General features: G+C 40.4%; 1 protein-coding gene across 1 annotated transcript in view; it reads left to right on the plus strand.

The window, feature by feature from the left end:
- Positions 1-22418, plus strand: part of LOC140466671 (coiled-coil domain-containing protein 87-like) — a 101444-nt gene that overhangs the window by 10693 nt on the left and 68333 nt on the right. Inside the window, exons 4-9 of the mRNA XM_072562119.1 lie at positions 7545-7693; positions 8842-9092; positions 12844-13078; positions 13178-13271; positions 15778-15851; positions 16302-16456. Of these exons, the coding sequence (XP_072418220.1) occupies positions 7545-7693; positions 8842-9092; positions 12844-13078; positions 13178-13271; positions 15778-15851; positions 16302-16456 (958 nt within the window). The remainder of the gene's footprint in view (positions 1-7544; positions 7694-8841; positions 9093-12843; positions 13079-13177; positions 13272-15777; positions 15852-16301; positions 16457-22418) is intronic.

Here is a 22418-nt window from a genome sequence, read left to right on the forward strand (position 1 = left end):
TATAGACATTGTCATAAAAACCCATTTGCTTAAAAAATGCTCTTTAGAAAAAGAAATCTGCCACTCTTGCCTTCTCTGACCTACATGAGATTCCACACCAACAACAATGTACCCGATAGAAAGTACAGGCCCTAGGTTTGTGTACTGGACAAGAATCACTCTTCAATAAATGTAATTAGACTCAAGCTACAGGTAAACAGTTAAAAACATAGAGACCCTATAGTGAAGAAAGAGGCCATTTGGTCCTTTGAGTCTCAACTAAGTTGACTCTTAGCTGAACCTGATTCTGTGACTTTCACCTTGGTTATGGAGAGAGATAGGTGCGCACAACAAGGTAGATTTTACAATTGGGGGAAGGGAAATTACGATGCTGTAAGACAGGATTTGAGGAGCATACGTTGGGAGTATAGGCTGTCAGGGAAGGATGTGCTGGAAATGTGGAACTTTTTCAAAGAGCAGATACGACGTGTCCATGATATGTATGTACCTATCAGGCAGGAAAGAAATGGTCGTGTGAGGGAGCCTTGGTTGACGAGGGAGGTTGAATGTCTAGTAAAGAGGAAGAAGGAGGCTTACATAAGGTTGAGGAAACAGGGTTCAGACAGAGCAGTGGAGGGATACAGGATAGCCAGAAGGGACCTGAAGAAAGGGATTAGGAGAGCTAAGAGAGGGCATGAAAAATCCTTGGCGGATAGGATCAAGGATAACCCCAAGGCATTTTATGCGTATGTGAGAAACCTGAGAATGACGACAACGAGGGTAGGTCCGATCAAGGACAGTAGTGGGAGACTGTGTATTGAGTCGGAAGAGATAGGAGAGGTCTTGAACAAGTACTTCTCTTCAGTATTTACGAACGAGAGGGACCGTATTGTTGAAGAGGAGACTGTGAAACGGACTGTTAAGCTAGAAGAGATACCTGTTAGGAAGGAAGATGTGTTGGACATTTTGAACAACCTGAGGATAGACAAGTCCCCCGGGCCTGACGGGATATATCCTAGGATTATGTGGGAAGCAAGAGAGGAAATTGCAGTACCGTTGGCAATGATCTTCTCGTCTTCACTGTCAACGGGGGTGGTACCAGGGGACTGGAGAGTAGCGAATGTTGTGCCCCTGTTCAAAAAAGGGAATAGGGATAACCCCGGGAATTACAGGCCAGTTAGTCTTACTTCTGTGGTAGGCAAAGTAATGAAAAGGGTACTGAGGATAGGATTTACGAGTATCTGGAAAGACACTGCTTGATTAGGGACAGCCAGCACGGATTTGTGAAGGGTAGGTCTTGCCTTACAAGTCTTATTGAATTCTTCGAGGAGGTGACCAAGCATGTGGATGAGGGTAGAGCAGTGGATGTAGTGTACATGGATTTTAGTAAGGCATTTGATAAGGTTCCCCATGGTAGGCTTATGCGGAAAGTCAGGAGGCATGGGATAGAGGGAAATTTGGCCAATTGGATAGAAAACTGGCTAACCGGTCGAAGGCAGAGAGTGGTGGTAGATGGTAAATATTCAGCCTGGAGCCCAGTTACAAGTGGAGTTCCGCAGGGATCAGTTCTGGGTCCTCTGCTGTTTGTAATTTTTATTAATGACTTAGATGAGGGAGTCGAAGGGTGGGTCAGTAAATTTGCAGATGATACGAAGATAGGTGGAGTTGTGGACAGTGAGGAGGGCTGTTGTCGGCTGCAGAGGGACTTAGATATGATGCAGAGCTGGGCTGAGGAGTGGCAGATGGGAGTTCAACCCTGCCAAGTGTGAGGTTGTCCATTTTGGAAGAACAAATAAGAATGCGGAATACAGGGTTAATGGTAGGGTTCTTAGTCAGGTGGAGGAACAGAGGGATCTTGGGGTCTATGTACATAGATCTTTGAAGGTTGCCACTCAGGTGGATAGAGTTTGTAAGAAGGCCTATGGAGTATTATCGTTCATTAGCAGAGGGATTGAATTCAAGAGTCGTGAAGTGATGTTGCAGCTGTACAGGACTTTGGTTAGGCCACAGTTGGAGTACTGTGTGCAGTCTGGTCGCCTCACTTTAGGAAAGATGTGGAAGCTTTGGAGAGGGTGCAGAGAAGATTTACCAGGATGTTGCCTGGAATGGAGAGTAGGTCGTACGAGGATAGGTTGAGAGTTCTCGGCCTTTTCTCGTTGGAACGGCGAAGGATGAGGGGTGACTTGATAGAGGTTTATAAGATGATCAGAGGAATAGATAGAGTAGACAGTCAGAAACTTTTTCCCCGGGTACAACAGAGTGTTACAAGGGGACATAAATTTAAGGTGAAGGGTGGAAGGTACAGGGGAGATGTCAGGGGTGGGTTCTTTACCCAGATAGTGGTGGGGGCATGGAATGCGCTGCCCGTGGGAGTGGTAGAGTCAGAATCATTGGCGACCTTTAAGCGGCATTTGGATAGGTACATGGATGGGTGCTTAATCTAGGTTAGAAGTTCGGCACAACATCGTGGGCCAAAGGGCCTGTTCTGTGCTGTATTGTTCTATGTTCTATGTTCTAACTAATTAGGATTGGGCAATAAATGCTGGCAGAGCCAGCAGCACTCCCATCCAGTAAATAAAAAGGATTTTTTCCATCCCATGGCTCCAGGTGAATACTGAATGAATAGTAATTAAAAAAGACCTTAAGACATCGGAGCAGACACTAGGCCATTCAGTCCATCGAGTCTGCTCCACTATTCAATCATGGCTGATAAGGTTCTCAACCCCGTTCTCCCGCTTTCTGCCTGTAACCCTTGATCCCCTTGTATCTCAAGAACCTATCTACCTCAGACTTAAATTTACTCAATAACCTGGCCTCCACAGTTTCTGTGGCAATAAATTTCATAGATTCAGCACTCTCTGGCTGAAGAAGTTTCTCCTTATCTCCGTTCAAAAAGGTCTTCCCTTTACCTGAGGGCTATGCCCTCTGGTCCTAGTCTTTCCTTCCAATGGAAACAGCTTCCCAACATCTACTCTGTCCAGGCCATTCAGTATTCTGTATGTTTCAATTAGATCCCCCTCCCCATTCTTCTAAACTACATCAAGTATAAACCCAGAGTCTTCAAATGTTCCTCATATGTGAAGCTTTTCATCTTTTCATTCCTGGGACCATTCTCGTCAACCTCCTGTGAACATGCTCCAAGGCCAGTACATCCTTCCTGAGATATGGAGCCCAAAACTGCATACAATACTCCAAATGTGGTCTGGCCAGAGCCTTATGGAGCCTCAGAAGTACATCCCTGATTTCATATTCAAGTCCTCTCAAAATAAATGCCATTACTGCATCTTCCTTTCTAACTACTGACTCACCTTGCAAATCTACCTTGCAAGAATCCTGGACTAGAGCTCCCAAGTCTCTTTGTACTTCAGACTTCTGAATTCTCTCCCCATTTAGAAAATAGTCCTCGCCTCTATTCTTCCTCCTAAAGTGCATGACCTTACACTTTCCCACATTGTACTCCATCTGCCACTTCTTTTCACTGTCTTCTAACCTGTCCAAATCTTCTGTAGCTTCCTTACCTCCTCAATGCTACGTCTCTCTACCTAGCTGTGTATCGTCTACAAATGTAGCCTGAATGCCCCTCAGTTCTTTCATCTAGATTGTTATATATATCTTGAAAAGTTGTGGTTTCAACACTGAGCCTTGCTGAACACCACTTGTCGCTGGCTGCCATTGTGTGAAGGACCCTTTTGTCCCCACTCTCTGCTGTCTGCCAGACAGCCAAGCTTCTATCCATGCTACCTCTATCACTATGGGCCCTTATCTTACTCAGGAGTCTCCTGTGCGGCATCTTGTCAAAGGCCTTCTTGAATGCCAGATAGATAACAGCCATTGGCTCTCCTTGGTCTAACCTGCTTGTTACTTCCTCAAATAATTCTAGCAGATTTGTCATGACCTCCCCTTGATGAAACCATGCTGACTTTGTCCTATTTTACCATACACTTCAAGTATTCAGAAATCTCATCCTTCACAATGGATTCCAGGATCTTACCCATGATCCAGGTTAGGCTAATCAGTCTGTAATTTTCCATTGTTTGCCTTACTCACTTTTTAAACAGGGATGTCATATTGCTGATTTTTCAGTCCTCTGGCACCCTCCCTGATTCTCGATCACCACTTTCATAACGCCTTCACTATCTCTTCAGTTATCTCCCTTAAAACTCTGGGGTGACGTCCATCTGGTCCGGGTGATTTATCTACTTTCAAGCCATTCAGTTTTTCTAGCACCTTCTCCTTAGTGATGGCCACCATACTCAGTTCTGCACCCTCACTCCCTTGAATTTTTGGGAAATTGCTCATGTCTTCCACTGTGAAGACTGATGCAAAATAATTATTCAGTTCATTTCCTTTTTTCCCACTACTATCTTTCAAGCATCATTTTCCAGTGATCCAATGTCTACTTTTCCCTCTCTTTTGCCCTTCATACATCTAAAGAAGCTCTTACAGTCTTCCTTTACATTACTGGCTAACTTACTCTCATATTTAATCTTCTCTCTCCATTCTTTTTTGCCTTCCGTTGGTCTTTGTAAGCTTTCCAATCCTCTGGTTTCCCACTGCCATTTGCCACATTATATGCTTTCTCTTTTGCTTTTATGCTATCCCTGACTTCCTGCGTCAGCCATGGTTACCTCATCCCTTTTGCCCCATGCTTCTTTTTCCTCAGGATGAATTCTACTCTGACTCCTGAATTACTCGCAGAAATTCCTGCCATTACTGTTCCATTGTCTTTTCTGCTAGGCACCTCTCCCAGTCAGTTCTACCCAGCTCCTCCCTCATTACTCTGTCGTTGCCTGTATTCAGCTGTAATACCGTTACCTCTGATTCTATCTTCTCCCTCTCAAATTGCAGAGTAAATTTAATCATATTATGATCACTGCCTCCTAGGTGTTCCTTCACCTTAAGCATCCTTATCAAGTCTGCCTCATTGGACAACACTAAAGCCAGTATTGGCTGTTCCCTAGTGGGCTGCACCACAAACTGCTCCAAAAAGCCAACTTGTAGACATTCCACAAATTCCTTTTCTTGCAGTCTACCACCAACCTGATTTTCCCAGTCCACCCACATATCGAAATCCCCCATGATCGCTGTAACTTTGCCGTTTCTACACGTCTTTTCTACCTCCTGGTGTACTCTGTGCCCCAGCTCCGTACTACTATTTGGAGGCCTGTACATAACTCCAACTATGTTTTGTTTTAACCTTTGCAGTTCCTCAATTCTACCCACAAATATTCTACACCACCTGACTGTACTTCATTTCTTATTATTGATTTAATTTCATTTCTTACAAATAAGGCAACCTCACCCTGTATGCCCACCTGCCTATCTTTTCGATAGGATGTATATCCGTGAATATTCAGCTCCCAATCCTGATCGCCTTGCAAGCAAGTCTCCGTGATTCCCACCACGTCTGAAGGGATATCCTGGAGGGTGGTGTGCGATCAGAGCTTAAAATTCTTGAGTTTGCATGGAAGTGACAGGGGGGTATGGGGGATTGGGGTGATTGGAATTCATGAGTAGCCATAGAGGTGGCATTGTTATGAAGGGCATGAGCTGGTATGGAAGTAAGATGGGTCGTGGTAGAGTGATTGGTGGGTGCGAAGCACAACCATGGAGGTCATAGGTTTGTGAGTGGTGAGGGGTTATGAAAGTCAAGCGCTAGAAGCCACAATAGCTTCTAAAGCATCTGGACAAAGTGGACTGAGTGAAGCCTTCTCACAGCCCCTCTCCCCAGAGTCACAATTGAATCCAAAGGTACCTTTGGAATCTGAGCAGGTTTACCAAGTTGGAAAACTCCCTGACTTAAGCTACCTGCGTTGGCAGTAAAAACCTGGCCCCAAAGTGTTTTATAATAGCATTCCATATTCTAATGCAATTTTACCTAAAATTAGCCCCTCAAAACTGCCATGGAAGAAAGCTGTTTATTTTTGAGTGCTCATTATGAAATTGAGACTCATTGTATCATTAGAAAGGTTATTGAATTATTGGGACATCATAGCCAAGACTAATTCTGAGCTTATCAAATATTTCAAACAATGCAGGCTTGGAGTTTTGAGGTTACTGGAACATTTGGAATTGAAGGTAATATATTTTCAGGAATACTTTTGGGAACAGTTTATTAATCAACTAAATCTGAGTTTTCATTTTAAAGTCATTGTCAAGAGGATCATTGATAACTTAACAACTAGATGCAAAGTGTGCATTATGAAAAATTATGTTAAAAGGATGTCTTGAGGTCATGCAAGTTGTCATAATGTTAAGACTCACTAGGGTAGTGCACTGGAAATCATGTCCTGCTTTCCTGGAGTTGTTGCAAGAGTTAAAAATTTTAAGAAGTACATAAAGTTTCCCAATTTACCTGACTTTCAAACTAGCCTGATAGAAAATATAAACCAAGTTTCTGTACTGAACGAGAATCACTATTCATTAAATGTAATTAGACTTTGGCAACAGGTAAACTGCATCGTAGAATCTCTATCGTGCAGAAAGATGCCACTCAGTCTATTGAGTCTGCGCCAACCCTTTGAAGAGCATCCCACCCAGATCCACCCACCCCTGACCCAATCTCTGTTACACTACATTTAGCATGGCTAATGCACTTAGCCTGCACTTGACAGCCAGTGGAGTGTTTTTGCAGTAAGCAGTCAGAAATGAGATGATTATTGAAAACCAGAGTACCATGAAGAAGGCCATATTGGATCACCAATATCAAGAGTATTGGAGGCAGAGTAATTAGATCTCATGTAATGAAACCTCCAACAATATATCCAACTAGGGGAAAGTGAGGACTGCAGAGGACTGGCAGCTCATCAATAGCAGTCCTTTCTGTGTAGTTTTAAATATAAATTGTCACTGTTGGTCGGCTGTTGGGGTTTGAGAACCAACACAGCTGAACCTTCTGTTATCATTCTATAAAATTGATTTCTCATAAGACTCATGGATGATGATTAGGAATCGAGAGTGTGGTGCTGAAAAAGCACAGCAGGTCAGGCAACATCTGAGGAGCAGAATTGACGTTTCAGGCATAAGCTCTTCATCTGATGAAGAGCTTATGGCTGAAATGTTGATTCTCCTGCTCCTCAGATGCTGCCTGACCTGCTGTGCTTTTCCAGCACCACACTCTCGACAACAATATATCCAACCAAAGTTATCATCCTGTTAAAGGTATATAAATATAAATAGGAATCCTAAAAATTATAGGCCAACTATATCATGAATAACTTTTGCATTATATTGAGAGATAAATTGTTTGTTCAAGGTAGTTGATTGAACAGATGATTTTAGATTACCACGTGCAATCATTGTGAGTCAGGTATTCTGTTGAATTCTCGTGTGCTAAGCCATGATCTGTGAAAGCATGCACAGACTTTGCTTGAATGAAGAACACACAAGTGGAGCAGTATAACATGCTAATACCTAAAAACACTCACTGAAAGGTACCAATATCAAACAAGTACTCAAGTAGAAATGCAGTATTTAAAGGCTATCATAAAGGCAGAGCAGCTTTGTAGGACTTAATTCATGTAATTTGTTATTGTTTGTATCCACTTTTGATTATGTCCTTGAAGTGTTTCAGTTAAAGCGTCCAGTAACTCCTATTGATCAAAATGTTCAGTCGGCCCCGGCCACTCTCAAGGAACTCTGTCAATTGATTCAAAGAAGGATCAGTGCAAAAACAGAAGTTTCATCAGTTTCTTTAGCTACACAACAGGCGCTGGTAAGTGCTCCTATTTTTAAGAAGGGATATGTTCATATGCTGAGTGAGCAGATAGGCATCAGCAGCCAATGATGTCTTTCATCACAATCTTGTTAAAAATATGAATCTGATATCAATTCCCTGATCTCTCTGCATACACTGATTTTTATGTTTTCTGACTCAAATTTCCAGCTTTTACAGTCTTTGTATTCCATTCATATTTTTTAATGTTTGACTTTCCATGTTGGATTCATTTTATCATTTGATTTTGGTGACCTTATTACTTCAGCCCCTTTCCATTTTTAACTGAACGTAATAATGCAGTTGATGCGTACTGGCAGCTCATCAATAGCAGTCCTTTCTGTGTAGTTTTAAATATAAATTGTCACTGTTGGTCGGCTGTTGGGGTTTGAGAACCAACACAGCTGAACCTTCTGTTATCATTCTATAAAATTGATTTCTCATAAGACTCATGGATGATGATTAGGAATGAAAACAAATAGTGCTGGATAAACTCATACTGGCATCATCTATGGAGAGGGAAATTCAAGTTTAATATAACTATTCTTCAGAGCTTCTTCAGGAGTGATTGGGAATATCTTGTGTTCCCTCACCCAATGTCAACATTGTGCAACTCTGAAATCACATAGCCTCCACTATTTTGCATCGCTCAAACTTGCAAATACATTACAAACCAATGATCAATTATTGGACTTCTGGTTTGTTTCTCACCATGTCACATTAGAAGTTGCATTTACCAGTTTATTTTTTGGGCAATTTTAATATAGTAAAAGCAAATACAGCAAACTTTGTTTTAACTGGCATCATATGAACCAGCATTTATGATAAACCGGAAAAATTATTTATCTCAAATGCCTCAAGTTTACCTAAAATACGGAGGTTTACTGTGTTATCATGATGTCTAAGTTGTCAGTTGAGGGTGCGAATGAGAAGACTCTGTGCCAGTAAGGTTTATTTAAGAGAAATAAATTATTGAAATGAATAAAGCATAATACCTGAATATTTGATCAACCAGTACATTGGTCCCATGAGTGCCAGTTAATAAAAATGTTTGCTGTACCTCTTTTGAACTAATTATGCAATATTATTTTTAAAAGTATACTGTGCTTCTGAACAGATTAATTTGAAGTTGGAATTGTTATTGTTAGGGAGGAATGATTTTAGCAGATGTAAAAATGCTTTGGGAGGAGTTTTTGCACCAATCTGATGACATTACTTTGACAAACGTGGAAAACAAAGAACTCAGCCGACGAATTACTACACATATCATCACAGTCTGTGAACAGTTATTCCTTCACTATCTTCAAATGGTGGATGTAGTGAGACAGCGCTCCATTTTCACTGATGAAGCTAACCTTAGTAGACTGAAGGCTCAGCTCACAGTTGACTGCACTAAGTAGTAAGTTTTTCAACTTAAATAAGCAAAGTTTTATTGTTTTAATGCTCCTCTTTATATTCCTTTCTGCTTTGTTACATAAGGTTGTTACATGAAGTCAGACTATACAAAATAATTTGCGAACACAATGGAACAAAAGTTTGCATAACTAGTAAATTCATAATAAGATATGAAAATTGCAAAACATTTTGTTATATTACAATTAACAATTTATGATGGCTGGCAGTTATTTACGTTCAATTTCTACAAATCAAAAATAAATAATTAAGTTGATACAATGTTACAGATTAGGGTGAAACAGCTCATATTTGTATCATCATAATTGATCTATTCATTTCATTTATTGTCCTATCTAATTGTTTTTAAAAATGATTTCAAGATTATTAGCTTGATGACCCACTTTGAAACTCAATATTAAATGTTGATTATGCTTTTTTATGGAGCTAAAAATCACACAACACCAAGTTGTAGTCCAACAGGTTTACTTAGAAGTACTAGCTTTTGGAGTGCTGCTCCTTCATCAAGTAGCTGTGCAGCAGGATCATAAGGCACAGAATTTATAGCAAAAGATCACAATGTCATGCATGCAACTGATACGATATATTGAAAAATTTAGTCTTTCATCTTTTAGAATGGTTTCCAGGCTTCGGTTCATTAATATGTAAATCACACAACTTCTTTCAAATCAGATTTTCAACATAACTTAAGGTTTTATAAAAGAAAAGGGGACATCTCAGCTCAGACAATGCTTTTAAGGTATGAGGTTAGAGTCTGTCTGTAACCCAATCTTGAGTCGGACTGATTTTATTTCCAAAGTAGGAATATTTAAAATGTTACACGGATTGACTGCCTGTGGATTGTGTACTTTTTGACCAAAATAAAATGTATGTGCAATCACAATTCTGTAAGTGCAAATTCGTCCCATAGACTTATGTGTGTGTATGCATGCATGTGAGGGAGGGAGGGAGCGACAGAGAGAGAGAGAGAGCGAGAGAGAGAGAGGCATGTGCATGCCTCTCGGAGGGTGTATGTGTGTGTGTCTGAGAGAGAACATGTGTATGAGAGAGAGTCTGTGCGAGTGTGTGAATATGTAAGAGTGTGCATGTGAGAGTGTATAATGCAGTGGGATCACCTGTACTGTGACATGAACCCATGGTTCCGGTTGAGGCCATCATCATTGGTACAGAACTTGGCTATCAGCCTTTGCTTGGCTATTCTGTGTTGTTGCATATCCTGAAGTCTGCCTTGGAGGACAGTCACCCAAAGATCAGAGGCTGAATATCCCTGACCACTGAGGAACATCCCTGACTGGCGATTGTTGCGCGGTGTCCATTCATCTGTTGTCGTCACGTCTGCTTGGTCTCACCAGTGTACCATGTCCCAGGGCAACCTTGACTGCAGGTTATGAGGTAGATAATGTTGACCGAGTCAAATGAGTATCTGCTGCACACATGGTGGGTGGTGTCCCTTCGTGTGTTAGAGGTATTTGTGTCGACACTCTGACACGTCTTGCAGTGGTTGCCATGACAGGGTTGTACAGTGTTGTGATCGATGTTGTCCTGAAGGCTGGGCAGTTTGCTATAAACAGTGGTCTGGCGGTTGTTCACAGGTGAGAAGTGGAGGCATGGGAAGGTCTTGGTGAGGTGCTCATCCTCACCGATAATGTGTTGCAGGCTGCGAATAATATGATGTAATTTCTCCATTCCTGGAAAGTACTGGACAATGAAGGGTACCCTATCAGTCACATCCTGTGTCTCTCCTGAGAGAGATACTCACACAAGTACATGCACACTCTTGCATGTTCACACACTCATGCACACTCTCTCAGACACACACACATACACCTCCAAGAGACGCACACATTCAAACACACACTCTCACATGCACACAGTCATATGCACTTACACACTCTCTCTCTCTCTGTCTCTCTCTCCCTCACATGCATGCATACACACATATACGTCAATGGGGTAAATTTGCATTTGCAGAATAGTGATTGCAGACACATTCTATTTTGCTCAAAAAGCAGGCAGTCAATCCATGTAACATTTCATAAATTCCTACTTTGGAAATAGAACCAATCTGACTCAAGATTGAGTTACAGACAGACTCTAACCTCACACCTGAAAAGCATTGTCTGAGCTGAGAGGTCCCCTTTCCTTTTATAAAACCTTAAGTTATCTCGAGAATCTGATTTGAGAGAAGCTGTGGGATTTTCATATTAATGAACTGAAACCTGCAAACCATTGTAAAAGATCAAAGACTTAACAGCAATCTAGGTTTGTTCAATATATCTATCGTATCAGTTGCATGCATGATCTTTTGCTATAAAATCTGTGTCTTATAATCCTGCTGCACAGCTACCTGATGAAGGAGCAGCACTCCAAAAGCTTGTACTTCTAAATAAACCTGTTGGACCATAACCTGGTGTTGTGTAATTTTTAACTTTGTCCACCTCAGTTCAACGCTGGCACCTCCACGTCATGGCTTTTTTTTAATGAAGACCTTTCTGATACCAATGCTAAATTTACAATGTACTATTCTGAACCATTGTCCCCTTTGCCCCATTCATAATCTAAAATTAATTATTTTAAATTTGCTTTTCACATTCCTTTAACTATATTCTATGTTTCTGTAAAATCGTGCCTCAGGTACTTCCTTCTCTTTCAAGAAGAGAAACCCAGATTTCTCCAAACTTTCTTTGTAACTTAATTTATTGTCAACAAGAATGAGCCCTGTCACTCTTCTCGACACCAATTTCTAAGTGCTTTGATGTCTCCCTTGGTTTTGGTGACTAGAGTGTTGAATAAATGATCTTAGCTCAGAGCTTGTTTGAAGATAATCTTAGTTATCTGTTTAATATTAATTAGAAACATTACTATTTATGCTTTTGCCTTTCACAAGTGATGGAAACCATTTATAAGGTAAGTATGTGCAAAGGTCTGTGCTATATCATTGTTGAGGTGCTAATGTTTCTGAAGATGAGTATCTCAAATACTCATGCTGTACATTTTTTTCCTTTCCTTTCCTCCTCCTCTAATTTTATTGATCATATTTGCATGGCAACTGTGTGCTAACTGTTTGGCTGTTTGCAACATTCACTCAAGATGCTTGAGTTATAATTTTTTAAGGTGTGTGGTAGCTTAAATACATTGGCAGTTGATGGAATATAGAGGATCTGATAAACAAATATGGAAGATTGAAGAAGTGCAGGGAGGGAGAAATACTGCTGTAATTCAGAAACTGCATAACGTACTTTAGTGAGTAAGAAGAATTTCTCCTTTTCACATCAGAGATGCTTGTATTTATTGTTTAATTCCCATCTGTTCATCTTTTTTGTTCTCCTTCAGCCAGTTCTCTGCTAATAAACCTTCTTCCCCCACTGGTTTATAATCTGTACAATTCAATAGCTTGCAAAATTACTTCTCAGAATGTTAAGTTGTCAGTCTGCTAGATACATGAATCACTTGTAATTCAGACTAGTTACTGGCAGCACTAATCATTAGATGAAAGATTTAATGAACCAGCATGTGATTTTCTGCCAATCTAGAAACTGGGATTACTTTGCTAGTTACATATATTACTGTATACTGAATTTGATATATTGATATTTTGAAAATATGGGCACAGAACTGCTCAGATCAGAATAATGAGAAAATTATAGAGAGGAGAAGAAGTCTGACATAATTGAAATAATGATTTAAATAGTAGATTTTAGTTTGTTTTCAACTGTATTTTTATGTTTTTTTTAAAGTTTGAATTTACCAACTATAAAGCGTTGGATATCTAGAGAAATCAAGGCTTCACGCAAATTAATAGATGATGTTGGTGAAGATTCTAAAATTGAATATTTCAGAAGATATAAGCATATGGTTAGTAAATCAATGTCTCCTGAAGCCAACTTTTCAATGAAACAGCTTTTCAACCTCAGCCGACCTAAGAAAATACCACCACCGCAAGAGCAAACTATAGAAACAGATCTTCAAGAGGTTAGTCATTTATTAGAATATGAATGTATATCTTTGTTCAACTAAATATAAGGTGAATTCTCCATTTTCTTCCAACATGGGTATAATTTTTTTTAACAGATCGATGAAAATATGCCAGAGCTGAACAAAGCGCAAATTTATAATATGTTCCCCCATCAAGTTGAATCATCCGTTGATCATAGGCAAATGGAAAGTAAGCATTTAGCAATGGCTCAAATTTGCTATGATAATAATTGGGAAACCATCAGGATTGGGAATCTTACCGTAGTCCAATGATAATCATTTATTTCACAAGAAATTAAATAAGATGTATATAGATGTATTTAACTCACTGGTTTGCATGTGCAAATACCTCAACGTGAATGGTTTCTTACTTGCTTGCTAAAACCACTGCTGCTGGCTTTTGTTCTATCCCCTGCGTCTTGGCTCAAGATTTCAATTGTTATCAGAAAGGGGGACATCACACTGGAAAGATCACTAAAGTTTTGTGGTCAGCTTTTCTTGAGGTCAGTGGCAAATCCTTGAGCACAAAAACTGTGCCATTGCTGTTTTCTAACTCTAATCTTTATCCCAACTCTTCTGAATTTTGATTAGTTTTAAATTCCAGAAAGCCTGTTGGATAGTACAGGAGGCAATCTTTTTTTAGTCTAATATTTATTTACAGACTGAAACATTATAACAATGCTGCCACCAAATCTCCATTACCTCATCTACCATTGTAGTTTGTGAACTTTATATCTGCTCAAGTGAAAGCCCATATGTCCACCACTGGATATAATTAAATCCAATGAGTATACAATTAGCAATCATTCTGCCTAAGTATTTTTAAAATGATGTTTAAATTCACGTGGTGATATAGTGTGCTTCCATTCTAACAGCTGTGCTATGATCAGCATTATGAGGATTGCACACACAATATTTTAATACGGCGGTCTCCCGCTTACGAATGGGTTCCATTCCTGTACATTCATAAATTGTTTTGTCCAGAAGTTGGAAAACAATACAATGCAATACAAAATAGTCATTTGTAAGTACAAACAAATATTTGCATGTTGGATCCTTAAAACTAATATTAATATGGGATTTTGTTTGTAAGTTGGATGATCATGAATCAGGGATCACCTGTATTGGTCACCCAAAGGGAAACCGCCAAGTAGAGAAGACATAATTTTTGTAGAAATAAATTAAAAGTTAAAGAGTGATTAATTCCTGATGAAGAGCTTTTGCCCGAAACGTCGATTTTCCTGCCCCTCGGATGCTGCCTGACCCGCTATGCTTTTCCAGCACCACTCTAATCTTGATTCTAATCTCTAGCATCTGCAGTACCCAACTCTGCCTTATGAGGGAGTGTAATGAGAGTCAGAATCGGAGTCACAGACAACAATAGTAAAAGGTTGTTTAGCCCATTGAGTCCATGCCGGTTCCCAGTGGAGCAATCCAAACCCTCCCATTTCCCTCTTGATCCCTAGCGATATGTGGTTTTATTTCTTTCAGGAGCCCATTCATTTCCAAACTGTTGACAATGTAAATAATTAACAATATTCTAAGGTTTTGGTTTTGAAATTAGGTCCTATATGCTCACGTCTACACCATTCATTTTTCTTTACTTTTCCTTTTGTTCAAAAACAACATGGTCTGTTTCCACATTTGTATCCATGCTGCCCCTGGCTTTTTTTATTGCATGGGCGTCATTTCCTTGGCAAGCTTATTACATGCCATTTTTAAAAATGTCTTTTTGAAATGCACTTACAGTACATCAACTAAATTACCCTCATAAACTCTCTCCCAGTAGGTTCTCAGGGTGGAATGATTCCTCTTTATAGCTCTTTCATAGACCATGAATGTGCCTGGCCCAGCTGTTTGATGGTGAATTTAAAATCCTGACCCTGATCATGAGGGCCTGCCTCCCTGTCTCCTTACACTAAACATACCTGGTCTTTTAATACGCATCATTATGGAAGTACTATTTTCTTCATCTTGCAGCTGGTAGCTTTGTGAGGCAGGTTGCTGCCCTAATTGGACAATGGTTTCTGGTTACTGCTGGTAAAATGCTGGCCATACTGAAATTGCACATCCTGCTAATTGGTCCTGGTATAGGACATCTTAACTGCTAAAAAAAATCTCAGCTATTCTTCATTGCCTGACTGATCTAACAGACTGTTGATGAAATATTTTTCAAGCACTATCTTTCAATTAGTCTTTCGCCCCAAACCAAAGTCGAACTGCTGATTTGCACATCAGGACAACTACGGACCTCCAACCGAGTTTCCTCTGGCTTCACCCTGCCTAGGCATAGTTCATCATGGATGGCATGTTGGTTCAGTGGTTAGCACTGCAGCCTCACAACATCAGGGACATGGGTTCAAATCCACCCTCAGCTGACTGTACATGTAGACTTTGCACATTCTCCTTGTATCTCCGTAGGTTCCCTCGGGGTGCTTTGGTTTCCTCCCACAGTCCAAAATTGTGCAGATTAGGTGGATCGGCCATGCTAAATTGTCCACAGTGTCCATAGATGTGCAAGCCAGGTGGTTAACCATGGGAAATGTCGGGTTACAGGGGTTGGGGGCTGGGTCTAGGTGGGATGCACTTTGAAGGATTGGTGTGGACTCAATGGGCCAAAAGGCCTGCTTCCACACTGTAGGGATTCAATGCTTTACAAATATCTAACCATGTTTAATATTGTCTCCTGTTGATAGTTGCTGCTGTACGAACCTCTAATCTTTCAAAGGAGCAAAATGAACTACAGCAAGAGCAACATAGAAATCTAAAGGTACATTCATTATGGGAAGCTATTTAAATCATATTCACAGCTATTTTTAGTTCTGGAATCATTGAAATCAGTGAAATGTCAGGGGTTTAAAACTGGTACAGAATTGGCTTGTTTTGGTGAGAAACACTTGGATAAGTACATGAAAAGAAAAGATTTGGAGGGATATGGGCCAGGAACAGACAGGTGGGACTAGTTTAATTTGGGATTATGTTCAGCATAGACTGGTTGGGCTGAATGCTCTATTTCCATGCTGCATGACTCTATAAGAGTTTTGACCTGTTGTTTCTGGGATTTAGAAATTCTAATGTAGCAGTTAAATATGTCATATTAATGTCTCATAGTGAGAGGCTTATCACTTCCGTTAATTTGACCATATGCAGAGAGAAAATGTAGGTAAATGGGAGCAATTAGAAATAGGGTAATTCACAACGTACACTTTTTATATTTCAGAGTTTGCAACCAAATCCAAATCTCAGAACAGGAACATCTTTTGCAGAGGATCTTGGTGCCAATGGATATACGTCAGGTTTGCAGAGCTTCGATAAAGTCCCAAAATCTGAAACAAATAATCAAAAATATTCATCAATTACTGATGATCTCCAGAAGTAAGCACTACTATATTGACTAATTTGCCCTACTCAGCAATATTGGAGACTTTTATTCCCTTTTTTTGTAGTCCGCCAGATTTACTATGTACAAAACAGCCTTGATTATCTGAATGAAATGGGCGGGGAGTATTTTGTTTGGATGACTTTATTGTTCAGATAATGAATAGTGTTTTTATGGGACTTTGAGATCTTGCTCAGATAATCCGAAATTCGGATAACTGATGTTTGGATGACCGAGGTTGTTCTGTACATCAGTAAGCCAAAGCAGTTTTAAAAATAACATATCCCTAATGTTAATGGCTATCTCAGTTGGCTGGCTGACACATTTGCAATGCAAAGTGATGCCAACAGTTGGGTTCAATTCCTGTTCCAGCCAATGTTATCATAAAGAACTCTCCTCAATCTTTCCCTTTGTCTGAGGTGTGGTAACCCTGATGTTGAACCAATACCACTCCCCTCCCCTCTCTCTCTCTCTCTCTCTCTCTCTCTCTCTCTCTGCCTTATGAGAGAGCAGCTGTACAGTACAGTAGGATTATGGGATATTTTTTTAAACCAAATTTTGTTTATTAAATCAAAGTACACTTTAAAACTGCTGCAATAATCTTACCCGTCAAGTGATCTCATTTACATGGACTTGTGTGAAGGTCACAAAAAAACATGTGATCAGCCTGCTTTGTCCCAACCTTCACCTAGTGAGATCAGACAACCTCCTGCTGAGCTAGCTAACTTCACAACATCTCCATACAGATCAGCTGTGCACTTTTACACAGTCTAGTCTTCTGCAAATGACCACTGTCAAACATCACAAACATATTATCTTTCACATAGCTAGTTTGATTAATTGCTTATTAAGACTTGCTTGTGTCTCCCTGGAAAAAGGCTTATCTCTTGGACCTCGCAATCTTTGATCTCAGGCCAGCTTGTCAGGCTGCTCACTACCTATATACCATTCAGTTAACTGTATGATATTTATATAAGAGCTCATAACACTTATATAAGCACACACACATTCCTTCAGCAAAATGCAAAACACTTTAAAAGCACGGACTCTTCTAATCTATAACTCATCACCAGGATTCGTATGTATTATCCTCAGTTTATTTCAGCTATCAGCAAATTTATGTTATATATACAATACCTGTCTGACCTTTAACTACCAAATAAGTCCTTAAAAATAGCAAGTTGCATTGATGAATCATGTTTTTTCTAATTAATCTTTTAATATTGAACACATTATTTGCTGAAGCTTAACCACAAAATTAACAAGGCTCCAACACACATATTGCTGCTGTTATTTAAGAAGGACCTCTGGGAGAGGTTAGTTGGCCATTTGTTAAACAGTCCAACACTGAATATCTTGATACTCAAGTTTACTCTTGTGAACATAGAATGGGACTTGGGTGAGGACGTTGAAGGGTTCTGGTACTCGAAGTTATATGCTGAAGCAGTTCACTTCTTTTAGGGAGGAAAAATAGAACATTTAATCTCATATATAGAAAAAAGATTTGGAAGTGGAATTGGCAGACAGGGAGCCTGCAAAATGCATCAAGTGTCCATCTTCCTCTGTCCCAAAAAACACTTCCACCCTTATCAAAAGTCCTCTTTGGACTTCAGTCTCCTTCTCATGGGTTCCACTCCACTTCTCCAGTAGCTCAGTGATTAGCACTGCTGCATCACAGCGCCAGGACCTAGGTTCAATTCCGGCCTTGGGTGACTGTCTGTGTGGACTTTGCATGTTCTCCCTGTGTCTTATGGGTTTCCTCTGGGTGCTCTGGTTTCCTCCCACCGTTCTATGCATGTTGGAGGATTAGCCCTCCTACATTGCCCCATAGGGTCCAGGGGTGTGCAGATTAGGTAGGTGAGCCATGGAAAATGCAGGGTTTGGCGGGGTGGAGTGGGGGAGGTGATGGTGGGTAGCATACGAGGCTGGATCTGGGTGGGATGCTCTTCAAAAGGTTGAGTCAATGGGCTGAATAGCCTGCTTCCACAATGTGGGGATTCCATGATGTCGACCCCCTCCCCGACACCAACAAACACATACCTCCCTTTCCCTTGCCTCTGATTCTTCCTCTTGCCTCTGATTCTTCCCTCACAAGATCTCCTGATCCTCAGGCTTCACTCCTCCCCAGCCCAACTCCACTGAACTCCAGGCCTCAATAATGATTAACTGAATTTGCTTTGCACTGATCTTCATCAAGCAGATGACAGATGATTGCTGGCTGTCAATGATGAGAAACTACACACCAGCAAGTGGAAACATTGATGGTAGAGTGTGCAATACAGGGAGTCAACATGGACAGTTGTGTGAAGCAGTTCAAGGCCAGATATGGCTGGAGCTATACTATTGTGCCTCTTCCTGGCCCCAATAAGATCAGTTTAAAACATAACTTTGAGTCTCTACTTCTTCCCTAACAGGCTGTGCACTGCTCACTAGGTCACTAAAATCACTTCAGAACCCTATGTATGTTATAAGGTTTTGGTTAGCTTGTGTTATTGAGGCTGCTGCTGGGACAGCTTATTTAAGTTTGCTACAGAGTGGGGTTGGAGTGGTAATTCAAAACGACCTAATTAGAACATCTGTTTCATTTGCTTTAGTTCCTGAATAACATTCACTATTGATATGTATTTTATAAATTATCCTTTTTTTGTATTAGTTATGAAACTATAAAATTGTTTTATGAATAATTATGTGAAGCACAATGAAGTCAAAGCTTTTTACGTGCTTCAGCCTGCCATGTTCTGTTATGACATTCCATCTGTTGAAAAGACCCAAAGGTGAATGATGAGCATTTTAGAATTTAAAAAAAGTTATTTAACTTTCCTTGCCAAAATATTATTAAATCCTATAATGTTATTATAGTCTCAGATATTTGGCAAAAACTTGAAAAATGTGAAACATATTAATTCTTTGGAGTTTATCAAGGCATGATAAAATTGACCATACCCCCTACAGGGCCTTGATGCAGCCCAGGGCCTGAGAGCTTGGTGCAGACTAGGCTGTAGGGTCCCCTGTTAATCTCTACTCATGATCTCTCTTTGTTTCTGTTGGGTTTTTTTTTCAAACCTCCCCTAAGAAATGTTTGTATTCAGTTTGATTCTCAATTATATTTTTGAAGTGACGCATCGTAAGCAGACTTTTCTTCTTTATCAATTTCTTATCCAGGGAGATTAGTATTTCTTTACCTGATCTTTCCTTTTTGAGGGAGTATTCCTTGACTTTGCCTCAACTGTTTCTTTGTTTAGGAAGGCAGCCCATTTTTCAGCTACAGTTTTACCCACCAACCTTTGGTTCCAGTTGATCCAGCCTAGCTCCATTCTTGTGCCATTGAAATTGGCTCTCCCAGTTTATTTTCATTATTCTGGATTTGGCACTGACCATTGGCCAAGACCTTATAAGCATTGTCTGTTGAGTGCTGCCCCCACTACTACTTCATGTGCGTAACTAATCAAATTTCCAAGAACTTTGATCCATCAGTGCCTGCTTTTCTTGTTGAACTGCTATAGAGAATTCTCCTGAATACAATCTATGAACACTCCCCCCACTCTTCATTTTACACTACGACTATCCCCATCTGTTTTGCAGTAGTTTCAAATCCTCTATTAGAACTACTCTAAAATATTTCCACTTATGTAATTTTTCTGCACTTTTGTTCCTCTACAACATTCCTAATAGATGGTTGTCTGTATGTTGAGCAATGTAATTGCACACTTTTTATATACTTTAGCCAATTGATTCTGTCCTTGAACCCTCTGGGACATCATTGTCCAGCACTGCAAAGCTCTCCTTAGCCAATACTGCAACCTCCTCCTTTTCTTTATTTCCAATTTTTTCTGAATATCTTGTCCGCAGAATTTTTTAACATCCAGACTTGACATTCCTTCAGTCAAGTCGATGTTATCATCACAACGTTCTAAGTCCACATGATAATCTATGCCTGCAGGTAATCAATTATGTTTACTATATTCTGTGCATTCACATGCCTACAATATTAGCCTGATTTAGATTTCATTTTTTTCTCCCTTACTCAGACTTCATCAGTTATGTTACTATTGTCTATTCTACTGCTGCCTGTTTCTCTTAGTATTTTGTGCACCCTGATACTCCTCCCTGATATTATTTCCTGGTCTCAGACCCTGCAGAGTTAGCTTAAAGTATCCAGCAGCACTAGCCAAATGCCCAGAAGCATTCACTCCATGCTCTGTTTAGCTGCAATGCATCTGGTTTGTGCAGAAGTCAATATCTTTACTGCCAGTGTCCATTCTAAATCCCTTCCTCCTGCATCAGCTTTACAACTATGCATTTATCTGCTTTATTCTCGAATTATTACTTTTGAAGTTTTGCTGCTGCCTGTTTTCAGTAGCTTGCTTCTGAAGTTCTGTCTGCAGGCCAACATCACACTTCTTACCTAATACATTGTTACCAATGTGGACCATCTGGTTATTCCTCATCTCCATAAAGCCAATCTGTGATCCTTGATTCTGATACCAGGGAGGCAACATACTGTACTGGAGTGATGTCTATAGCTGCAGAAACATCTAATATTCCCCTAATTAATGAATCACTGACTGTTATTGCTTTTCTTTTCTTCTTCCTTTTCTCCTGTATAGCTGAGCCTCTCATGGTCCTACAAACTTGTCTCTGGCTGTGCTCCTCTGGGCAAGCCTTCACCAAGTTGCTTGTCAAAGATAGTATTACAGCGGTGGAAAGGAAGATGGACGAAGATTTGCCATCTGAGGTAGTTTGGGTTGAGGTTAGGAATAGGAGAGGTGAGGTCACCCTGTTAGGAGTCTTTTACAGGCCTCCTAATAGTCCTAGAATCGTTGAAGAAAGGATTGCGAAGATGATTCAGGAGAAGAGTGACAGTAATAGGGTGATTGTTATGGGAGACTTTAACTTTCCTGATATTGATTGGGAAAGCTATAGCTCAAGTTCGTTAGATGGGTCAGTGTTTGTGCAATGTGTGCAGGAGAGTTTCCTGACACAATATGTAGATAAGCCAACAAGAGGTGAGGCCATACTGGATTTGGTTCTGGGTAACGAACCAGGCCAGGTATTAGAACTAGAGGTAGGTGAGCACTTTGGGGATAGTGACCACAATTCGGTGATTTTTACTCTAGTGATGGAGAGGGATAAGTGTGTACTACAGGGCAAGAGTTATAGCTGGGGGCAGGGAAATTATGATGCGTTGAGGCATGACTTAGGATGTGTGGATTGGAAAAGTAGATTCCAAGGCAAGAGCGTAATTGATATGTGGAACTTGTTCAAGGAGCAACTATTGAGTGTCGTTGATAAGTACGTACCTATCAGGCAGGGAGGAAAGGGTCGTGTGAGGGAGCCGTGGTTTAATAAGGAGTTGGAATCCCTTGTTAAATGGAAGAGGGCGGCCTTTGTAAAGATGAGGCGTGAAGGTTCAATAGGGGCAATTGAGAGTTATAAGGTAGCCCGGAAGGACCTGAAGAGAGAGCTAAGAGCAGCAAGGAGGGGACATGAAAGGTCCTTAGTTGGTAGGATGAGGGAAAACCCTAAGGCTTTCTATAGGTATGTTAGGAATAAAAGAATGACTAGGGAAGGAATAGGTCCAATCAAGGATAGTAATGGGAAGTTGCGTGTGGAGGCTGAAGAGATTGGGGAGGCGCTGAATGAATACTTTTTGTCAGTATTCACTCAGGAACAGGACATTGTTGTCGATATGAATACTGAGGCACGAATAAGTAGAATGGATGGCTTTGAGATATGTAGAGAAGAGGTGTTGGAAATTCTGGCAAGGGTGAAAATAGATAAGTCCCCTGGGCCTGATGGCATTTATCCTAGGATTCTCTGGGAAGCAAGGGAGGAGATTGCAGAGCCATTGGCCTTGATTTTTGTGTCCTCTTTGTCGACAGGAGTAGTGCCAGAGGACTGGAGGCTAGCAAACGTGGTTCCCTTGTTCAAGAAGGGGAGTAGGGATAATCCTAGTAA

This window comes from Chiloscyllium punctatum, chromosome 44 (assembly GCF_047496795.1).
Source record: "Chiloscyllium punctatum isolate Juve2018m chromosome 44, sChiPun1.3, whole genome shotgun sequence".
NCBI classification, from domain to species: domain Eukaryota; kingdom Metazoa; phylum Chordata; class Chondrichthyes; order Orectolobiformes; family Hemiscylliidae; genus Chiloscyllium; species Chiloscyllium punctatum.